At 38.5% G+C, this 21426-nt stretch overlaps 1 protein-coding gene across 2 annotated transcripts in view; it reads right to left on the reverse strand.

The window, feature by feature from the left end:
• Arid4a (AT-rich interaction domain 4A) overlaps nucleotides 1-21426 on the reverse strand; it is a 64789-nt gene that overhangs the window by 37231 nt on the left and 6132 nt on the right. For both annotated transcript variants that reach the window (XM_040742972.1, XM_040742973.1), the window contains 7 exons: nucleotides 19836-19926; nucleotides 11689-11768; nucleotides 11510-11604; nucleotides 8589-8721; nucleotides 5807-5886; nucleotides 5049-5125; nucleotides 3178-3344 (listed from right to left, as the gene is read on the reverse strand). In XM_040742972.1, the coding sequence (XP_040598906.1) occupies nucleotides 3178-3344; nucleotides 5049-5125; nucleotides 5807-5886; nucleotides 8589-8721; nucleotides 11510-11604; nucleotides 11689-11768; nucleotides 19836-19926 (723 nt within the window). The remainder of the gene's footprint in view (nucleotides 1-3177; nucleotides 3345-5048; nucleotides 5126-5806; nucleotides 5887-8588; nucleotides 8722-11509; nucleotides 11605-11688; nucleotides 11769-19835; nucleotides 19927-21426) is intronic.

Below are 21426 nucleotides of genomic sequence, written 5' to 3' on the forward strand. Positions count from 1 at the left end.
TAAACATGAAATCTGATACACAAAACCAACTTATAAAACCACGATGATTTTAAGCTAAAACTAGTTAAATTCCCTGGTAATTAATCTCCCAACTTTTCAACCTTAGAAAACTCCCCTATATTTATCCAATATAATCACAAGTCAAGAGATATGAATAACTGCTATCATTTATATTCATCTGGACTTTCCAATAAATTCCCAAGCTCAAAAAATTTAGTAATGTCTTTTCTAATATAAAACTTTCTTAAAATAATTTTCTTAATGAAGACATTTAAGTAACATCCACAAAAATTATCTCTAGGCTTTCCCCAGCACAATGATCTGTTTGGCAGTTAACAGTACAGACAGGACTACTCTGTCAGCTCCTCTTCCCAGAAGCAGTATGAGACACACTGCTTACACTCAAATCCTAAAGTAGCACATGAGGAGGAAACCAGATATTAACTAAAAACCTACTGCTCCACAATAAAGCTGTAGAATCGCAAATGTTCCAGCTTGCACTTATGTTTAAATACCCAGAGCACGAGAGACAAACAGAGGCCACTGCTCATTCGCACTGCAGAAATAGCTAACACTTGTATGATTCTGCTGCAGACGCTTGCTTGCTAGCCTGCACTGGGTGACAATATACAGTGCTGTCTAACAGCTCACAGATTGTTACAAAGGATCCTTAGACCCTTGTAAAGCAACATTCAGTCTTCCTAAGAAGGACATTAGCAATACATCGTAGGGAGAACTATGATCTGTAATGTAATACAACAGCTTGGCCTCACTGGTGTGGGAAAGGCCCATAATGACTAAGCCAGGTAGGCCCTGGCTTATCAGATGATATATTCACTATATACCATACTCATGCTTCTCCCTTTGCTGTGTATAGTTTAAAACATTTCTTTATTGATCCGCATATTAAATGTTTCAAAATTATTCTTCCAGACAAGTTAGAATGATTCAGCAACTAAATCTCAAACCCAAGAGCAAAGAAAATGCAGCTGATTTTTTTTCCCCTTCAAACAACTAAATCTCACTCGAGAAAACCCACTAAGGTAGCCAGAGAGCTAGTTCACAACAAGTATGGATCAATTATGAAAATGAGCATCTAAAAAATAATTTAAAATAAACTGTATAGATCATGCCTACATTTTGTGATTTTTGCTGTTATTTTCTAGTAGGAATAAAGCAACCATGCTCACTAAATTTTAGCAAGTTCATAAGTAACATACTGTAAAAAGATACTATTTTTCTAAGTGTCTTTATCCTTTAATTTTTCTTTGTTATTACCTGTAAATAATAGCCTCTATTCTATTCATTTTTACTAAGAGTTATCACTCACAGTTTGAATGAAATGTTACAATATTATAAAATTAATCACTGTAACATGAACACTATTTACTATTTTATAGGCACCCCTCTGTAACTTCTTACAAAGCTCTTTTTAGCCTCTTTGTTTAAAATTTCAGCTTTTTTGTGTTTTTTGGTTTTTTGAGGGGCAGGTAAAATACATTCTGGAAGGGACATCAATTAAGAGTATTAGCAAAAATAAAGAGACTAGCCCTTTTTCAGCATTTGGCAATATAAGGAAGGTCCTAACTGATGTTAAATAAAAATCCAGAAGCCAAACCACAGACTGTTAACAGTTCACACCCTGAAAATGTGGCCTATTTACCCTGAAACACACAGCCTAACACTAAATACAGATAAAATACAGATATCACATCTAATACTCAATTCTTAAATCCTGAATTTTACCAAACTGTCTCATCATTGTCATTCCTAAAGCTATCTCATGTTTAAGAAAAATACCCTTTACCCTCTAATCCTCTAAAAATAGATTCCTACTGTCTTTTTTTTTTTTTACAAGAAACAATTACGCTTGGTTATAAGCTCTAACATATCAGCCATATAATCAACACTAAAATTTTTACTTAATCCCATTTTTGGCAATCAAAGCAATAACTAAAGATTTAAAAAGAAAATCTTACCTATGTGCTGCATTTCCTTTCAAATGCAAAATGGTTAGCTTCCCCTTCTACTTAGTCAGTGCAGGGTCTGGACATGCCAGTCTGACTGGCAAATATCTGCTGTCCCTCTTGGGCACAGCATCCGCAGGGCTATACAGCACTACTTACATTCTCCTCCACATAAAAATCAGACATTACATGAAAGGAAAAGAAAGACAGCCCATTTCAAAGCGGCTGGCAAACCTCCATTGGCAACCTGCCAAGCCTCTGCTAAACCTTCCTGTCTTTCTGAGCATGCTCACTTGAAACCAACAGCATGTTACTATGGCAACTCTGTAGGCAGCCTGGAAGTCTGAACCGCCATTCTGATTTCAGAGTGTAAAAAGCCAAATGCTGCAGGGGAAGTCAGAGGAAAGAGCTAGCATGCACTCTTCCGCACACACTCCAGTCATGGCGCTCCAAAGGCGCACGTTTGTGCATTTAAACAAACAAAATCAGCCCACACTTTCAGGGCGGATTCTTTTTCATGCTCAGAGGTCTTCTTTTTCAATAAACTCATCTTCTTTGTTTTGCCTCTCAACAACCAAAATTACACTAGAAAATTTATCCCATTTAACAAAACCCTGGTGAATAAACAGACAAACACCATGTGAGCAACCATGGTAACTCCATCATACTGTGAACACTACAGCAATGTCACAAAGAAAACCACTCATGACAAAAATGCAATCTAATCTTTTCTATGACTTGTCAAGATGCCAAATGAATTTTTCTGTGGTTATAATTAAGATATTTACCCCCTAGAAGGTTTCCAAGTTAGGAGAAACAAGACCTGGGTTCAAATCCCTCAGCTCCACAGTTTAGCCATGCCAGTTGAAGACAGTAACTTTCTGACACTTGTGGTACCCTGGAAGCAGGGTGACAATTACTTTGCACAGTTAGTGGACACATAGAAATATCTCATCTCCCACCCCAATCTTCTTGATTATCCCTGAAAAGAACTTTTTGGTAACTTCACACTGAAAGCTGGTCCAGATTTATACACTGCAGTATGAGCCAAAGAGCTAAGAAATGTCCCTGACAAAAACAAACAATAGAGCAACTAGACAGAAAACAAACACATGGCGGTAGAAAGCAACACACACACACACTCACACACACACACACCACACACACACACCACACACTCTCTCTCCATGTTGCATGGAATTGAACCTACTGGCTCTTCTTCCTCCTTTTTGGGCTCTTTTTCCTTCTCCTCTTCATTTTCCTCAGTTGGGCAGTCTTCGTCATCGCTGCTGGATGACTCAAGGATTTCACTTATATCCATTTTCCAATTATCAGGAATGACCCTAGCTTTTAAGAAGACACTTGCTCTCTGCAGTCCTGAAAGGAAACATAGACTTTAGTTACTGCCACAGAATGAATAGCATGAATTAAGAGAGATGCATGGTATTCAGGTCAGAAGAAAGCTCAATCCCAATCCAGCCATCATTAATAAAATGATACAGGAAATCTGAATGTTTCATGAGTTAGAATATCACGTAGATTTTATAGCAAAGTTTGCTTATTGGTGTGAGGGAGGGTCTCACTATGTCACTAGGTAGCCCAATCTAGCCTTGAACTTGTCATCCCCATGCCTCCACCTCCCAAGAGGAAGCCATGTCTGGAAAAGATAAGAGTGGCCTTTTAGAAAAACGGTTTACATTTATTTTATGTGCATGAATGCTTGTTTTGTTGTTGTTGTTTTTACAAGACAGGGTTTCCCTGTGTAACAGACCTGGCTGTCTTGGAACTTACTTTGTAGACCAGGCTGGTCTCAAACTCACTGAGATCCTCCTGTTTCTGCCTCCTGAGTGCTGGGATCAAAGGTGTGCACCACCACCACCTGGCTGTGCATGAGTGTTCTACCTGTATACATTTATGTGCATGCTTGAGTCCACCAGTGACTTTAAAACTCATTGCAGATGGTTGTGAACTGCCATGTGGGTGCTAGAAACCAAGCCTGGGTTTTCTGCAAGAATAGTAAGTGCTCTTAACCACTAAGCCATCTCTCCCACCCCACTATTGGATATTAACAGTCAGCAGATGTGGAAGTGCATGACTTTAATCCCAGCCCTCAGGAGGCAAAGGTAGGTGGATCTCTGTGAGTTCAAGGTCAATGGTCTAATAATGAGTTGGAGGACAACCAGGGTGATAGAGATACCCTGTTTGTACCCCTCATAAAGAAGAAATAGTGCAGTTGGTGGTGGTGCACATCTTTAATCCCAGCACTTGGGAAGCAGAGGCAGACAGCTGTTTTTGAGTTCACGGCCAGCCTGGTCTACAGAGTGAGTTCTAAGAAAGCCAAGGGTACACAGAAAAATCCTGACTTGAAACCACCACCCCCTAAAAGAGACAGAAGAAGTATTAATGACCAAACATACAAAGGTAAATCTATAAAATTTACATGATAAAAATGACATTAAGGGGCTGGAGAGATGGCTCAGAGGTTAAGAGCACTGGCTGCTCTTCCAGACGACTTGAGTTCAATTCCCAGCAACCACATGGTGGCTCACAACCATCTGTAATGAGACCTGGTGCCCTCTTCTGGCCTGCAGGGATACATGCAGACAGAATACTGTATACATAATAAATAAATTTTAAAAAATTACATTAAGTAGTCTGGGCAGTGGTAGCACATGCCTTTAGTCCCAGCACTTGAGAGGCAGAAGCAGGCGGATCTCTGTAAGTTCAAGATCAACCTGGTCTACTAGAGCTAGTTCCAGGACAGCCTCCAAAGCCACAGAGAAACCCTGTCTTGAAAAACCAAAAAAAAAAGTGACATTAAGACTGTGTCCAACATGTCATCTGTGAGGTTGATACTCAGGAACCGTGCAACGGGGCAACAAGAGAAAGGAAAAGCAAAACAACTTATTACGTGTTAAGTCACTGACTTTGTACTGGGCTACATGGAGCCCATAGACCACAGGCTGAATACGAGATTCACAACAGTTAATAAGGCAACAGAGAATAGTCAGTATTATTCCACTGGTTGTTCTCCGTACACCATCCCTTCATGAAATAATATACGGACTCAGCTGTCTTTACCTGGCTTAGTACAGAGCTCAGATTCCGGCAGATTGAGAATGTCCAGTTCCTGAATGTCCTTTCTTGCTATGGAGTAACTGTGAAAAAGGACAAAATGAGGAGAACTACTCATTAAATAAAAACATCATTTAAACAGTCCACATTAACATATACATAAGACCTCAAAAATCAAACTTATTTTATCCTATAATATTTTAAAAGTTGTAGTCAATGAATATCCCTATCCTTACTAAAGTACTGGAGGTAATACAGACAAAGCTAGTATTTGTAAGTTCCATGTACTCAAAGTACTCTTATTTGAGAGTCTCAAATTCACAAAGTTCAAATATACAACCTTCCTACAGACAATAGAATTTCTATGAACATAGTCATTAATTTTACTGTTCTCTCTGAAGAAAAACAGGAAATTAACAGAAAGTTTCTAAAGTCTGTTTTTTAAGATAAAAAGTCAAAGTAATTATTCTACTAATAAGTCTATTAAGAAGTTTCAAAATTCATAATATGAAATAGCACATGATAAAAATCCAGAATTTTTCAATTAAAAAAACTGTATGCAGTTTATTTACAAATAAATGTTTTTAAAACTATTCTCACTTACTATTGAATTTTTATATAAAACTTATCAGCTAAAAGCACCCTACATAAAAACTTAAAACACAGTAAGTAACAACTTCTCAACTCCATGCTAATGACTTGAATTTAAGGTGGGTATCTGTGTTCCATCCCCATGAAGCACTACTGCGTGTTTCATTACTCACAATTTAGAATCAATAAATGACCGAACTAAACAGTGATCCTTTTTCACTGTGACATCATCATTGCAGCTGGGAGAGATGACCTGGAATACAAATTCAAAATCTACTGACTCCCCTTGCTCAGAAAACAAAACCAAAAACATTTATTTATTTTCTAACCAAAGAAATATTTTTTCACAGTTCTAAGCAATTAAACCCGGCATTTTGTATGTTAGAGAAGCATTCAACCAGAGTTACAGCCCTAACCAAGAACATGCTTAACTTTTTATTATGCTTATTCATTTGTGTGTAGGGTAGGGAGAGTTCAAGCGCACCATGGTGCTCATGTAGGTTAAAGTACAACTTTTTTTTTTTTTTGGGGTTTTCTGAGACAGGGTTTCTCTGTATTGTTTTGGAGCCTGTCCTGGAACTCACTCTGTAGACCAGGCTGGCCTCGAACCCACAGAGATCCGCCTGCCTCTGCCTCCCGAGTGCTGGGATTAAAGGTGTGTGCCACCAACGCCTGGCTTAAAGTACAACTTGTAAGATGTGGTTATCTCCTTTCACTATGTGGGTCTCCAAGGAATGACTCGGACAACACAGGTTGTCTGAGCTAGTAGCAAGCATCTGTACATATAGAGCTCTTACACTAGGCTTAAGAGTATAATTTCAAAAATAACCCAGTGAACAGGGGGACTGGAGAGACAGCTCAGCAGCTGAGTGAACCCAGATGACCCAGGTTCTGTTCCCAGCTCTGATATGATGGCTAATAACTGTCTGTAACTTGAGTTCCAGGGAACCTGACACCCTCTTCCAACCTCCATGGGTGCCAGCCACCCTTTGGTACACAGAGACACATGCAGATAAAACACTCCATACACAAAGAGATAGAATTTAAAAATTAAAAAAAAATTCTGGATCTGCTGAAGTCTCAAATGCATTATATTTTATAAGAAATAGCTCAATTGCTAGTAGCTCTCATTATTAAGAAAGATTAATAAAGATTACAAGATTTCATTATTTTTAACACTGGTTTTCTAGATATTTAACAGTCATTAGGTAATATAAAATAAACAATGTATAAATTAAAATACTACTGCTTTAAAAGTTCTAACCTAGCTGGGCAGTGGTGGCGCATGCCTTTAGTCCCAGCACTCAGGGGGCAGAGGCAGGTGGATCTCTGTGAGTCTGAGAGAGACCAGCCCGGTCTACAAGAGCTAGTTCCAGGATAGCCTCCAAAGCCACAGAAAAACCCTATCTTGAAAAACCAAAAAAAAATAAAAGAAAAAATTTCTAACCTAAATAAAACATTTTTATTACATTTATTTGTGTGGGAGGGCATACATGTCACAGCATTCGTGAGGGGTCAGTTCTTGTCATCATAACTTTCCTTCCCCCATGTGAGTCATTGGAATCAGGATCAGGCCGCAGACATGACATGAGTCCCGCTACCCATAGAAGGGTCTCCTAGGCCCAAGACTTTACTTTGTATCCAAAGCTCCAAAGCAGTAACATTTATGAATGCATGGCCTGCTCTCTATTTTTCAGATAGGGACTCCTGTAGCCCAGGTTGGTCAAACTTACTACCTAGACAAGGATGACCCTATATCCTCCTCCCTCTTTTCTAAGGGACCAGACTGCAGGTTCGAGTCAGCATGGCTGGCAGGAATGAGAGACTTGTGATAGAAATCAAGCACATTAGTTTGGCTTTTATTTAAATTAGTGGTACTGGTGAGGATTTTTGTTTCTTTTGCAACAGGGTCTCACCATGTAACTTTGACTAGCCTGGAAATTATTATGTAGACCAGTCAGGCCTGAAGGTCACACACAGATATCTGCCTGTCTCTGTCTCCGGAGTGCTGGGATTAAAGTTATGTGCCATTGATTTGCTTTTTATTATTTTTCAATCTGTCCTCATTCTATACATGCAAAATAGTCACTTCTAAAACTTAAAGAATGTAAGTGCATCCTTCCTTTCTATTACATCCTTATTCTAGTTTATGTACCAGTACTAAAAATTACTATACAACTTATTTATTTCTAATTTGAGACAGGGTATCTCTGTGTAGCCCTGGATGTCCTGGAACTTGCTCTGCAGACCAGGTTGGCCTTGATTTCACAGAGATCTACCTGCCTATGCCTCCTGAGTGCTGGGATTAAAGGCACACACCACCAATGCCAGGCTGACAAGCTCTATGGTATACCAAAATACCCTCCACCTCCTAGGCTAAAGTAAACTTCCTGTTTTAGATCCTGAGAAGCTAAGATTACAGCCATGCAATCTACATGTGACAAAAGATTGTGGAGAACGGAATTGTTGTGAGGTTATCACTTATTTTAAACGATTTCTCCTGGAAACTTAGGTATAGTTAATAAATCTGACTGCAGTAAAGAATTAAGATGCTACTAGGTATGGTGGCTCACACCATGAGCCTACAGCTTAAGATACTGGAACAGCAGGATTGCTATGAATTTGAGGCCATCCTTTGCTGTACAGTAAGTTCCCAGCCAGCTTAAACTACAGAGTGAGATAAACAAGATAACAATAAAGAATTAAGAGACACAAAAGTGTAACCGGACAGAATGAAGAACACATCAGAGGAAAAAACAACCTGAAAGATGTCACTAAATGACAACAGAGAATGGAAGGACAATGGCCAGTTTCTGTAGACCTGAGTTTTAATTTTAAACACATAATAAAATTTCATTAAATGTGTAATATTTCCAATGTACTTGAAATAAGTTTTTCAAATCCACCTTCAACAAGAAATACAACTGACTAACTTTACAATGCCAGTTCACTTACCAAAGCAGGGTACCATTCTGTCCTCTCCACTGTAGAGGTCACACGTACAACCTTTCCTAACAATCCGTCACTGAGACGCCGCTTATCTTCATCTTCCTCTTCGCTGCTTTCCTCCTCCTTTTCATCTTCGGTGCTAAGAGTCAGAACAGCCTGGTCATTATGCTAACATAACCATGACTGGGTGCAGAGTGCTAGGACCACCGCATGGTCAGCTTGGCTCTTCAGGCTGCCTCTCCATTTTAACAGGAGTTGAGGAGACAGACACTCTCTGGCCTCACACAAGTAATTGAGCCACCTTAGTTAAGTCTTCACTGGCTCAGTGAATACCTGGACTCAGGTTCCCATGATAGGATAGAGATGCCTGTCACCAGTGCACTAGTTTGGATTTTTTGTTTGTTTTTTGAGACAGTATTTGTGTAGCCTGGTAATCCTAGAACTTGTTCTGTAGACCAGGCTGGCCTAGAACTCAAAGATTCAACTGCCTCTGCCTCTTTAGTACCGAGGTTAAAGGTGTGGACCACCAACTCACTGCTTACCAAATGTACTTTTTAAAGCAGATTACCTTTCTGTTTTTTAACACCAGAGGCCAAATAAGTTTAATTTTCAAGTGGGTTATAAAAATAGCCCAAAAAAAGCATATGTGGGATTTATTCAGATAATTTATCTGGAATAACCATTTACTCTTAAGTGTTCATAATATGCACTAATTGTAAGTCTATACTTTTAAAAATGAGTACACACTCTCATTTAAAATCTTGATGAATATACACTAACATCTGTCATCCACTATGGTATACACTGTTGTTAACTATTAAAAGATCTGGATGCATTTGGTCCCTTATCTTTTTGTATTTTCATTTCTTCTCCTCTCACAGATTCGTTGCCTAGGAATCACCACGTCCTTCTTTACTTTCTGCAGTGACTAATTCTCCTTATCTTTATTTATAACACCTCTACTTGCTTAGAGTGTCCTGCACTAAAATGCCAGCTCACTTGAGTTATTAAAAATTATAATTATTAAAGACTACAGTACTATCTTAGGAATGAAATACCACAGGGCAATAATGATTTATTAAATAAATACACTGAGCACTTGCTACACACTAAAAAACACATATAACACTATACAATCCTCTCCCAAACTGGCAAGGCACTACCAATCCCATTGTCCTCAGCTGTAAACTAGCAATAGGATCTTGTAGGATTTGTGTGTGCAAGGAAGAGAATTAAATAATGTAAATATACTTACTGTAATAGAGACACAGCTACTTAGAGGCTGAACTGAGATTTCCATTTAGGGGCCTCAAAGGTCTCTTGCTACTTTTTGGTTTGCCAAGTGAATGTTTGCCTTTGCCTTTTTTTTTTTTTTTAAGATTTATTTAATGTGTATGCAGTGTTCTGTTTGCATGTATCCCTGCATGCCAGAAGAGGGCACCAGATCTCATTACAGATGGTAGTAGCCACCATGTGGCTGTTGGGAATTGAATTCAGGACCTCAGAACACCAGCTAGTGATCTTAACCAGCGAGCCATCTCTCCAGCCCCAAGTTTGCTTTTTATATGTTTGTTATATACACAATTCCAGCAGTAATGCATACAGCCAATGCTGGATCATGGTTTCTATACATTTCCCATCAAAAAGAACAAAGGTCCCTGGAGAAATTGCCAGTATCAAGGTTTGATGCTGGAAAAAAAGATCATGAACTTGTGACACTATGCAATGCCAGGAAGTGGCCATGTAATCAAGAAATGGAGAAATGTATAAACTAGGTGATCAAAGGTAATGTCACCAATTGTGGGAAAACTAATAGCATGAATCTATGACATACGTACACTGAGAAAGACATGTATCACTTACTGTCAAAAATGTATAATCTTAATCTATAAATAAAAAACACCTGAAAAATCTGCATTGAAGACCAGTCTACAAAACAACTTGCTTATACTCTTAAATGACAGTATTATGAAAACCAACCAAATGTAAAGCTAACAAATGTTTCCAGATTAAAAGGAATTCACGGACCAAATCAAGGAAATACAGCACATTAACATGAAAAGATGCTCTGAGGGCATCTAGGACAACAGATGGACCTTGAAATGCTGACAGGAGGTAAGAGGTTTGCACAATGTAAACTTTGTAAACCAGGTAGTGCAGGCCTGTAGGCCCAGCCCTTTAAATCACAAGGCAAGACAATCCTGAGTTTGGCTGGGGGGTTACACATTTTATATACATGAAATTGAATTTTCTGATTATACATGAAATTGAATTTTCTGATTATGATATTAGTATTTTACTAAATGGCAGAGGATTACTACGCTCTCTGCTTCCTTTCACAACACTCAGTAAAATAAAGTTCTAAAACTGGCTGGGTAGTGGTGGCGCACACCTTTAACCCAGCACTCAGGAGGCAGAGGCAGGAGGATCTCTGTGAGTTGAAGGCCACCCTGGTCTATGGAATGAGTGTCAGAACATCCAGGGCCACAAAAATTTATAAAACTGAAAACTAATTACAATATTTATAACAAAGAAATGGAAATATAAGGCAATAGGCCAGAAATATTAAAAACTGGGTAATCTAGACAAAGAATACACGAAAACCCTTTGTATTATTATTTTTATGTTCAAAATTGCTCTTAAATAGAAAGATAAAAAATACAAATAATTACTTAGTAAAGGAAAATCATACCAAATAATGATGTTGTCAAAGCATATTGAAACAGTCCTTTGGAAAATGGAGTTTTGATAACGCCTGGGCAAAGTGAAGGGAATAATGAAGAACCAGGTCTACTGAGGGTGAAATGTGCTCCTTACAATACGCTATGGAAATGTTACCCAACAGAAGGTAGTCATTCTGGGAAAGTCAACTTGTAGAAGGCTTTAACGCCATTGATCGATTCATTAATCAAATATGAAAAACTCACATAGGAAGTGATGACCTCCTCCCTCTGTTTGTCTTCTTTGCAATGACTGGTGTTCCAAAATGCTCTGGGTTTGTTAAAGGAAGCTGATCAAGTGTCTGCAGAAAAGACAAATGGATTCAATTCACACTTCACCTCCCAATCAGTCCCTGTAGTTCACAAATCAACCCCTACCACCTTACCTCACTCTCGGCAAAATGTCTCTCCCCTTTCAGGCAAAGTGAGGTGCGCCTCAGAGTTCTCTCGTCACCATCATCAAACACTGCAACAAGAGAAAGATGTCTGAGAGTTTGTGCACATCAATCCAATTAAAAAAATCAAATGCAAACAATGCCATTACTGCATATCTCAGGGTCTAATACTCATCATTTCTTAGCCATTTCTCAAAACCTTCTAAAATGAATGTAACACAGATGTTATTTTATAGATGTCAAACAAACACAGATTAAATGGCTGCCCATTAATCAACTGCTTAAGTATCCTCATGTGTTTTCCAATGTCTACACTGTAAAACCACCCTCTTAATATCAACCCAGTCAAAGCACAAATATAAAACTGCCTTCAACCCCAGATTGAATAAATCAGGTCTCTAAAAAACAAAGCATCAATTACTTCTTTCTGTAGTTACTGATGGAATACTTCCACTTTCCCCAAAGGTCTGACTTCTTCTTTCTTATTTTTTTTTTAAATTTTATTTTCCAGTTTAAATTTAGATAAGAAACAAGGTTGCTTCATTCTTTCTCATTTTATTTTTTTCTTTTTCAGTGTTTTTAAGACAGGGTGTCTCTATATAACGCTGACTGTCCTGGAATTCACTATGTAGACCAGACTGTCCTGGAACTCACAAGAGATCCTCCTTGATCTTCCTCTGTGTCTGATCTCTGATGTTGATTATGTTATTTCTGCTTATTTGCCCAATGACTTCTTATACTAGAATCCATGGCTGCCCAAATATAAAATTTCCATAATGCAAGTTTTTTTTTCTTTTACTAGAAAAGGACACAAGTAACTAAAAAGGAAATATCAAAAAGAGTTTTAAACTTTTGTTATTTATTCATTGTGCATTACTGTCCAAAATAAGTGTGTCAAATTCCAATACATGGGCTGCCACAGACACAAGACCCTGAGTTTGACCCACAGTGTGTGAGGAGTCATGGGTGAGGATGATGTATACAGCATTATCAAGTATAACAAATGAACCACTATTATTTGAAAAATTCCAATCCCTGGCCTCACACACCAAAGTAAATATAATTCTACATGTATTTCTGTCAATATATAAGATATTTTAAAAAATAAAATCAAGCCAGGATGATGGCAGGTGGATTTCTGTGAGTTTGCAGTCAATTTCATCTAGTTAGGAAGTTCCAGGACAACCAGAGTAACACAGTGAAACCCTGTCTCTCAACACACACACACACACACACACACACACACACACACACACACACACACACACACACAAGTTCCAGTTTCCTTAATGCCTTAAATGACAATGGACACACATCTCAATGAAGCAGGGGAAGACGTAAAACTACAATACCAATATGGGAGCTGGTGATTACCATCACTGGCTGTTCTTACACTGGACCCAGGTTGGGTTCTCAGCACTCAAATGGTGACTCACAACCATCTGTCACACCAGCTCCACTCCCTTCTGATTACTACAGGCACCAGACATGTACATGGTGCATATACATGCATGTATACAATACACTAGTACACATAAAATAAATTTAAGAAAAAAATTAAAGATCAATTGGCACTGTCAAATTTTTATACAAAAAACTATTCTCCTGCTGGGTGGTAGTGGTACACGCCTTTAATCCCAGCACTCAGGAGACCTTGAACTCACAGAGATCCACCTGCCTCTGCCTCTCTAGTGCTGGGATTAAAGGCATTCGCCAGCCACAACACCTAGCGGGATTTCTTTTAATTTCTAAAAACTTTTATGTATTTCATGTGTGTAGGTGTTTTTCCTACGTGTATATGTCTACGCACTGCATTTATGCCTGATGTCCATGGAGGCCTTGGGACCAGGCTTACAAACAGTTTGCATGGCCATATGAGTGCAGGAACTCAAACTCCAGTCCTCTAGAAGGGCTGCCAGTGCTCTTAACCACAGAGGTATCTTCCAGCCCCAAAACAGCCTTCTTGAAAGGGGTCTATGGTAGTAATAGCTACCTTGATGTATTACACAAGAAACTTCTGGTAAACAAAGAGAAACAGTTAAGAGTCTAATTCAGCACTTATAAGGTAGAGGCAGGCTGAGCTTCATGAGTATGAGATCAGCCCAGTCTACATAAAGTTCAAGGCTAGCCAGGGCTATATAATGAGACCCTGTCTTAATTCGAACTATACAAATGTATATACTCGAGTGCATTTTACAGTTGTTAAGTAAATTTTACACTTTTTCTGAAAGCCATGGAGCACACAACAACATAATGGATTTACTAGTCTTAACATCTCCATAATCAAAACCTTAAGGGATGCTTCAGCTATCACAGTGGTATAACACAAGAGGGCAATTCCAGCACTCAGGAAGCTGAGGCAGAAGACTGCCCCGACTTAAGAGGCCAGCCTGGGCTACACAGCAGGAATGTCTCACACAACAACAAATAAAGTAAGATGTTCTCCCTAAGTAGCTGCTTTCTAGTTCAGACTTAGGCATATCAAGTGCTAAAATCATTTGTATAAATAATTCACTGAACATTTTATCACAGCCCAAAATTATTAAATCTGATTATTATATTAAAACAAATACAAAAGCTTATTACAGAAAAAAATGGCAAAGCTGAGACTCAAGACAATATTAAACATTTTAAGTAGACAAAATGATGCAAACACAAAAAGTATATAAGCCCTATCCCCAATCTTCTAGAATTCAAAGAAACTGATAATCAATGGGAATATAAAATAATATACTACTAAGTATAGAAGACCCATCTACCCAATTTCATAAAACTGACTGATTCTGTAAGACAATAAAATAGCTAAAGTAACTCATCTGCCCAATGATATTGTAACTGACTATCATTTACCAAACTTCAACCACATCCTAATTCACAAAACAGCATCTGAATGCTAGAAATCACATTCTTCTTCTTACAGGTAAATTTAGAATCAGAAGGCTAAGTAGTGAGCTACAGTTTAATTAAAAGAACCAAAGACACATTTAGCAGGTATGAGGAAGAAGTGTAAAATGAATGTGCACCACCCTAGATGGACTATTACACACTAGCCTATTGCTCCTAGGCTTGTACAAGGAAGGAGGAAATAAAAAATTCAGAAAAATAAAATTATTGGTATATATGTATATAGCAGTTATGATGAAACAATACACTTTGCATAATGAAAATAAAAACTTTAAATATGCCTATTTTAGGTATCACCACTTGTCCTTTAAATATCATTTACTTTTACTTAGTATTCTTCACAGAACCATAAAAAATAGTATGAAATTGACACAGAAGCACAAAAGGCCTTAAATACCAAAGCAATCTTAAGCAAAAAGAACAATGCTGTAGGCATCGCAGTCCCCGATCCCAGACTCTGCTATGCAGCCACAATAACGAAAACAGCACACCAGCAGAAAAGGCTAATGAAAGGAAAAGAACAGAGGACCCAGAAAAAACAGCACACCAGCAGAAAAGGCTAATGAAAGGAAAAGAACAGAGGACCCAGAAAAAATCGCCACAGAATTTTTGACAAGCATGTCAAAATAAACCTTGGGGGAAAAAAAACAAAAACAAAAACCACTTTCTTCAACGAATGACACTCAAAAAACTGCATATCCCTATATGAAACAATAAAAATTGGTTCCTCAGCTTTCACTGTACACAGAAATCAATATAAGCCTGGAAGGTGGAAAGTGCTAGAGGAAGATATAGGCAAAACACTTTGATTCACAGTACAGGATTCCAACAGCACAAGAAATAAGACCAAGAACTATCAGGGTGCTTTGCACAAAATTAAGCTTCTACACAGCCAAGGACCAAATCACTACAGTGAAGACAGAGCCAACGAATGAAAGAAGGTCTTTGTCAACTATATACCAGATAGGGGATTAATAGTTAGAATATATAAAGAACTACAAAAATTACACAAAAGCAAAAAAAAAAAACCCAAATCATCCAATGAACAGAGCTAATGAACAGAGTAGAATGTTCTGAAAACAACTACAAACAGCCAAGAACTACTTAGGGAAGTATTCAATATCCTTAGCCATCAGGAAAAGGTGGAATAAATCTGCTCTGAGACTCTACTTGACCCCAGTCAGAATGGCCGTCATCAAAAACAAATTGTAACCAATCTGGCAAGCACACGGGAAAAGAACCTTTAGACACTGAGAGGATGAGGGAAGGGACAGCAAACTAGTTCAGCCAGTGTGGAAGCCAGGGTGGAGGTTATTCAAAAACTCAAAGAGCTACCAATGATCTAGCTGTGCCACTCTTGGACCTGAGGGGATTTAAGCTAACATACCAGGCACTTGGCACATCCATCTCAACTCATCAATACTCATTTAAGCCAGGAAATTAGACAGCCTAGGTGCACAAAAATGGGGTACACAGACAATAGAATTTCATACAATCTAAAGAAAATTGAAATTATGACATCTATAGGTAAATGGATGGAACTAGAAGCCATTGCATTAAAGCAAATAAGCTAGAATCAGAAAAACAAATATTGTTTTTTCTTATATGAAAGAAATATAGATCCCCTCCAAATGTGGCGCGTGCGCGCATGTGTATGCGCACACGTGTGTGTGTGTGTGTGTGTGTGTGTGTGTGTGTGTGTGTGTGGTGAAACTATAAAGGGAACATGAGAGGGGAAGAGGGGAACTTCAGGGAAGGGAAAAAGAGAAGGAAATAGGCTATGTATGATAAGAAACCAGAAGACAAGTATCATGCTTCTGCTTCCCAAGCACTACACATGAGAAATATGTTTAATGTTCCCCAGAGACAAACAAGCAAGCCGCCAAGATTGCTGCTACTAGGGAAGCTGAGGCACAAGGATGTGTGGGGCCAGTCTGGCCCACACAATGAGACCATGGTTTTAAAACAAAATACCTGAGGAGCTGAGACTATATACAGTTCAATATTAGAAAGCAACGTGCTATTAGACGAAACAAACAAAACCAACCAAACAAATCACTCCTTCATACAGAATTCCCCAGCAGAGAGGTAACACTGGGGATCAAACCCAGGGCCTTGATAGGCAACTGCTTTCCACTGAGTCACATCCAGTCCCATAATCTCCAGCAAGCTTGCTATTCAGCTATGACAAAAGACCTAAATTACATTAAAGATTTACTATCATTGATGATGATAGTGTCTTCACCTCCTGACTAATCCTAACCCCTATGTGATCCACACCAGCAAGGTCAGGTCCTCTTCTGTTCCCTTTCAATAGTTCTATGTAACTTCAGATATCCTTGGAGGCCAAAGAAGGTCAAAGACCTGCTACCTTCTACAGTGCTCTCTGTAGTTTTCTAATCTACCAAATACTTTGTTAGAAATATAAAGAAAACTTGAGAAAAAAAACACAATAAAATCCCCGATAGGTGGAAAGTGCTCCCTTAAACACACACTCTCTCTCTTATACACCAGTGTGTGCGCACACAGAGTAAGTTTATGACCTATGAAAGATGGCACATCTTATTTTGTCATCTTTTTAAATTATAATTACACTCATTATCCTCTGATCAGCCTTACATGGTTCATATCCCTATAAAACCTTATTCACAATAGGGTGGTTTTTTTGAGCACACTTAAGTGAATAGTGACTTTTAAAAACTTAAACACTGACAAACCAATCCCATTTGTGTATATAAGTACAAAACTTCTTAGTATTTTTTTCTGTGTTCATGATATAGGGATCAAAGTTATGGCCTTGTAGACAAGTACTCTATCAGTGAACTGTAACTGAGCTCCTCTTCATGAATTTTAGTTTTTCCTCAAATCAATGTTTCCGTTTGTTTGGTCTGCCTTTCTTTGTTCTATTTTTTTTTCAAGATTTACTTATTAAAGATATATTTTTAATTACATGGAGGGAGAGGGAGGGCATGTGCATGTGAGTGCGGACATTCATGGAGACAGAAGTACTGAATCCCCCTACAGCTAGAGTTACAGGTAGTTGTGAGCTGCCCATTAAGGGTACCTTTTTTCCTATACATGTACTATGAGCACCAGAATCATCCCACTGTGTTAATAAAAACAAAGCTGGCATTGCCATCCCTAGAATGAATTTAAGAGATTTGGAGTCCTCATTTTATATTTTTTAGATAAAAACCATTTGATTCACCGGGTGGTGGTGGCGCATGCCTTTAATCCCAGCACTCCGGAGGCAGAGGCAGGTGGATCTCTGTGAGTTCGAGGCCAGCCTGGTCTACAGAGCGAGTTCTAGGACAGCCTCCAAAACAATACAGAGAAACCCAGTCTCGAAAAACCAAAAAAAAAAAAAAAAAAATTGATTCTTACTTGTACTTCGATATGCTTTGGTATCTCAATCATATGCTAGTTAGGTTAGTGGCTCAAGTGTAAGAATATACACTTTCTTCCCTAATTATCCAGCACAGAAGAGCACTATAAATAATGCTCACTAGCAACTCCTTTCCAGAAATGCCACAATGCTACTCATAAGAGGCCAGACTCCTAATTCAATGATTATACAGGAATGCAAAAGCAGGAGACCTGAAGATATGCAGGTATTGCTTCTGCAGAGCAGAGGTAAGGCTTAGAACAGTTCATAAATGCAACCTTGAAAGCGAGTGCCTCAGAAGACATGTCAGTATCTGAATATGCATCACATAATCTCTGATAACTCTGCACCTACCAACCTTTAGCCTTTACCAGTACCTTGCTCAACATAACACAATTCTATCAACTTCATCTGTCACAATCCATATTAACTGCAGTTTTTAAATCTTTAAAAGCTATCAAGAATAACAACTTAGCTCAGTGAAAATCATCTTGAGAATTACAGTACCACATGAACCACAATTTCTAAGAAGCCCAAGAAGAATTAAAACCTTTGAAAAAAGTACTTGGAAAGTAAATTAAACTAAAAGTAAATCTAACTAGACAAGGAAACCACAATAGTATGGTACTATACTAAGACAGATATATAAGAACCAGCAAGATTATGGGTATCTGTGTCCATAAGCATCTTGGATACAGCCCACAGAAGAGCTTAGTCTCAAAGTACTGATAAGAGGTTTGAAGCATCTCTCCAGCTGGTCTACTCAGATAACCTCAGTACTTCAGTGCAAATTTTAAGTTTTAGTGTACATGTGTTGTGACACTTGTTGCTTCTTGCTAGAAGATTTTAGTTATGTTTTGATACAGAGTATCATGTACCCCGGGTTGGCTTCAAACTCAGTATGAAGCCTAGAACTGCCTCCAACTCCAGATCTTGTTGCCTCTTGCCTCTGAGTGCTATGATTACAGGAATGGACCATCATACTCACAGGGTCTCACTGTGTAGCCTTGCCTGGACTGATACTCACATATGTACCAGGCTGGCCTAGAACACATAAAAACCCACCTGCCTCAGCTTCTGAATACCGGGAATAAAGGTATTAACCAACACTCCTGGCTCACTAACATTGTTTTAAAGTCAGCACAAGTTTACACACAGAGCATCAAGAATGAACTCACACCACTCGGTGGTGGCACACGCCTTTGATTCCAGCACTTGGGAGGCAGAGGCAGGCGGATCTCTGTGAGTTCGAGACCAGCCTGGTCTACAAGAGCTAGTTCCAGGACAGCCTCCAAAGTCACAGAGAAACCCTGCCTCCAAAAACCAAGAAAAAAAAAAAAGAATGAATTCACATTAATAGTATATTATATATGTTGTTCCTGAGAAACTTTCTCATAGGAGAATCCACTGTACAGATCATCAAACATGAAGCTTCATGCACCTAGGCTTGAATCTGTTCTGGCAAAACTTGTTCCATCTTTACTTATATTCTGCTCTCTTTAATACCTACATTATCCTTAGTGCAGCAAGTGGCAGTGACTCCTATTCAACCTTAACTGCAATTAATTACAGGGATAACATTATAATACTGTCTCAGGAAAGGAAAAAAGTACTGGACTTTCTCGAAGACAAAATGCCCAAGTAAGCCACAACAGAACTACTCTTAGATAAAAGATAAAAATGATACCTGCTTTTGCTACTAGCTGAACATCACTACAATTTTAGCTAGCTATATGCAGTAAGTCCACAGGAAAGACTGCATATTCTCTGCTGACACACACATCAGTGTATTTATAAGGTAGAGGTATACCCGCCGCCGATGAAAGCTATGTGTAAAGTTACTACATACCCACGGTATACCAGCTAGCATCTGTCAACTTGCTGATAATAGCTTCCTGGAAGGATCCGTCAGATGTCCGTGTTTCAACAATAGCTCCGACCTAAAACATGAAACCAAAATTGTCTTACAAGACTTAAACACACAGACCAAACCAACCCCACAAACTACATGTGTAAGAAACTTTGATGAAGCATAAGCTAGAATAGGGAAGAGTTATCAGTTAGGATGCTCACTCATATCTTCATTATGTAACCTGAGCCCCAAAGTTCTTTAGCATAAGTAAGGGACTATATTTTACAAACAGAAAAGACAATTTACAGAGTCTAGGATTCAAATCCTGACTAAAAATTTTACTTCAGGAGTTTGTTCATCATATTGTATTATCTTCACTGAGCTTAAATGTCAAACTATAAAACAACAAGAATAATTTGTTTCCTTTCGCCTAAATATTGAGTATGGAATTCAGCACTTATATTTTAGAAATCTTTTAGATAAAGGTTCAGCTGGATAGAGAGGAATGGATCAGTTAATCTTTAAGTTTACGAGCGGTGGCACCGGCCTTTAATCCAAACACTTTGGAGGCAGAGGCAGGCAGATCTCTGTGAATACGAGACCAACCTGGTCTACTAGAGCTAGTTCCAGGACAGCCTCCAAAGCCACAGGGTAACACTGTCTCAAAACACCAAAAAAAAAAAAAAAAAAAATCTTCTTTAAGCCTTCAGACCTCTCTGTATATAAGATATTAACCACAATGGTACTCTGACATAACAAAGACTTACTATATGAACAAACAGCCAGAAATGGATAGAAAACACAATATAGCTACTCATTAAAGTGAATAATAAAACAAATATAGTTTATCTGATAAATCAGAAGAAAAGTTTAGCTGGGAGGCGGTGGCACAAGTCTTTAATCCCAGCACGCAGGAGGCAGAGGCAGGAGGATCTACTTGAGTTTGAGGCCAACCTGGTCCATAGCTCGAGTTCCAGGACAGGCTCCAAAGCTACACAGAGAAACCTCGTCTCAAAAAAAAGAAGAAGAAAAATATGACATTTGTCGTGTCACATGCAACAATGTATCAAAAAACAAAACAAAAAACTGAAGAATATATTTAAGCTGAGCATGCTGCACACCCCCACAGGTAGATCTCTGGGAGTTCAAGTCCAGCCTAGTGTAAATACCGAGCACCAGGCTAGCCAGGGTAACACAGTGAGATCCTGTCTCAAAACAAACAAACAAACAAACTACATATATACATATATATATATGTATGTATGTGTTTGTATGTATATATGTATTCAGTCCAGGAACTCAGACCAAAAGGTAAATGAAAGCGCATCCTAACACATGTATGAAGCTACTCTGTCAGACAAGCACAGTGATTTACACCCCAACCCAGCACTCAGGAGGCAGAGGTCTGCGCTACAGAGTGTTAGGACAGCCTGGGCTATGAGACCAACTAAAAAACTAAAAACAAAAGACAAATTAAATAAGTTATCCAACTATGTTTGATATCCTTAAAAAATACAATCATTGCACTATAATTTACACTATTGTATCATCTGTATTTTGCTTTCTGATTAAGCACTCATAAAAATGT

Source organism: Mesocricetus auratus, unplaced genomic scaffold (assembly GCF_017639785.1).
Source record: "Mesocricetus auratus isolate SY011 unplaced genomic scaffold, BCM_Maur_2.0 Super-Scaffold_15014, whole genome shotgun sequence".
In the NCBI taxonomy this organism is placed as follows: Eukaryota; Metazoa; Chordata; class Mammalia; order Rodentia; family Cricetidae; genus Mesocricetus; species Mesocricetus auratus.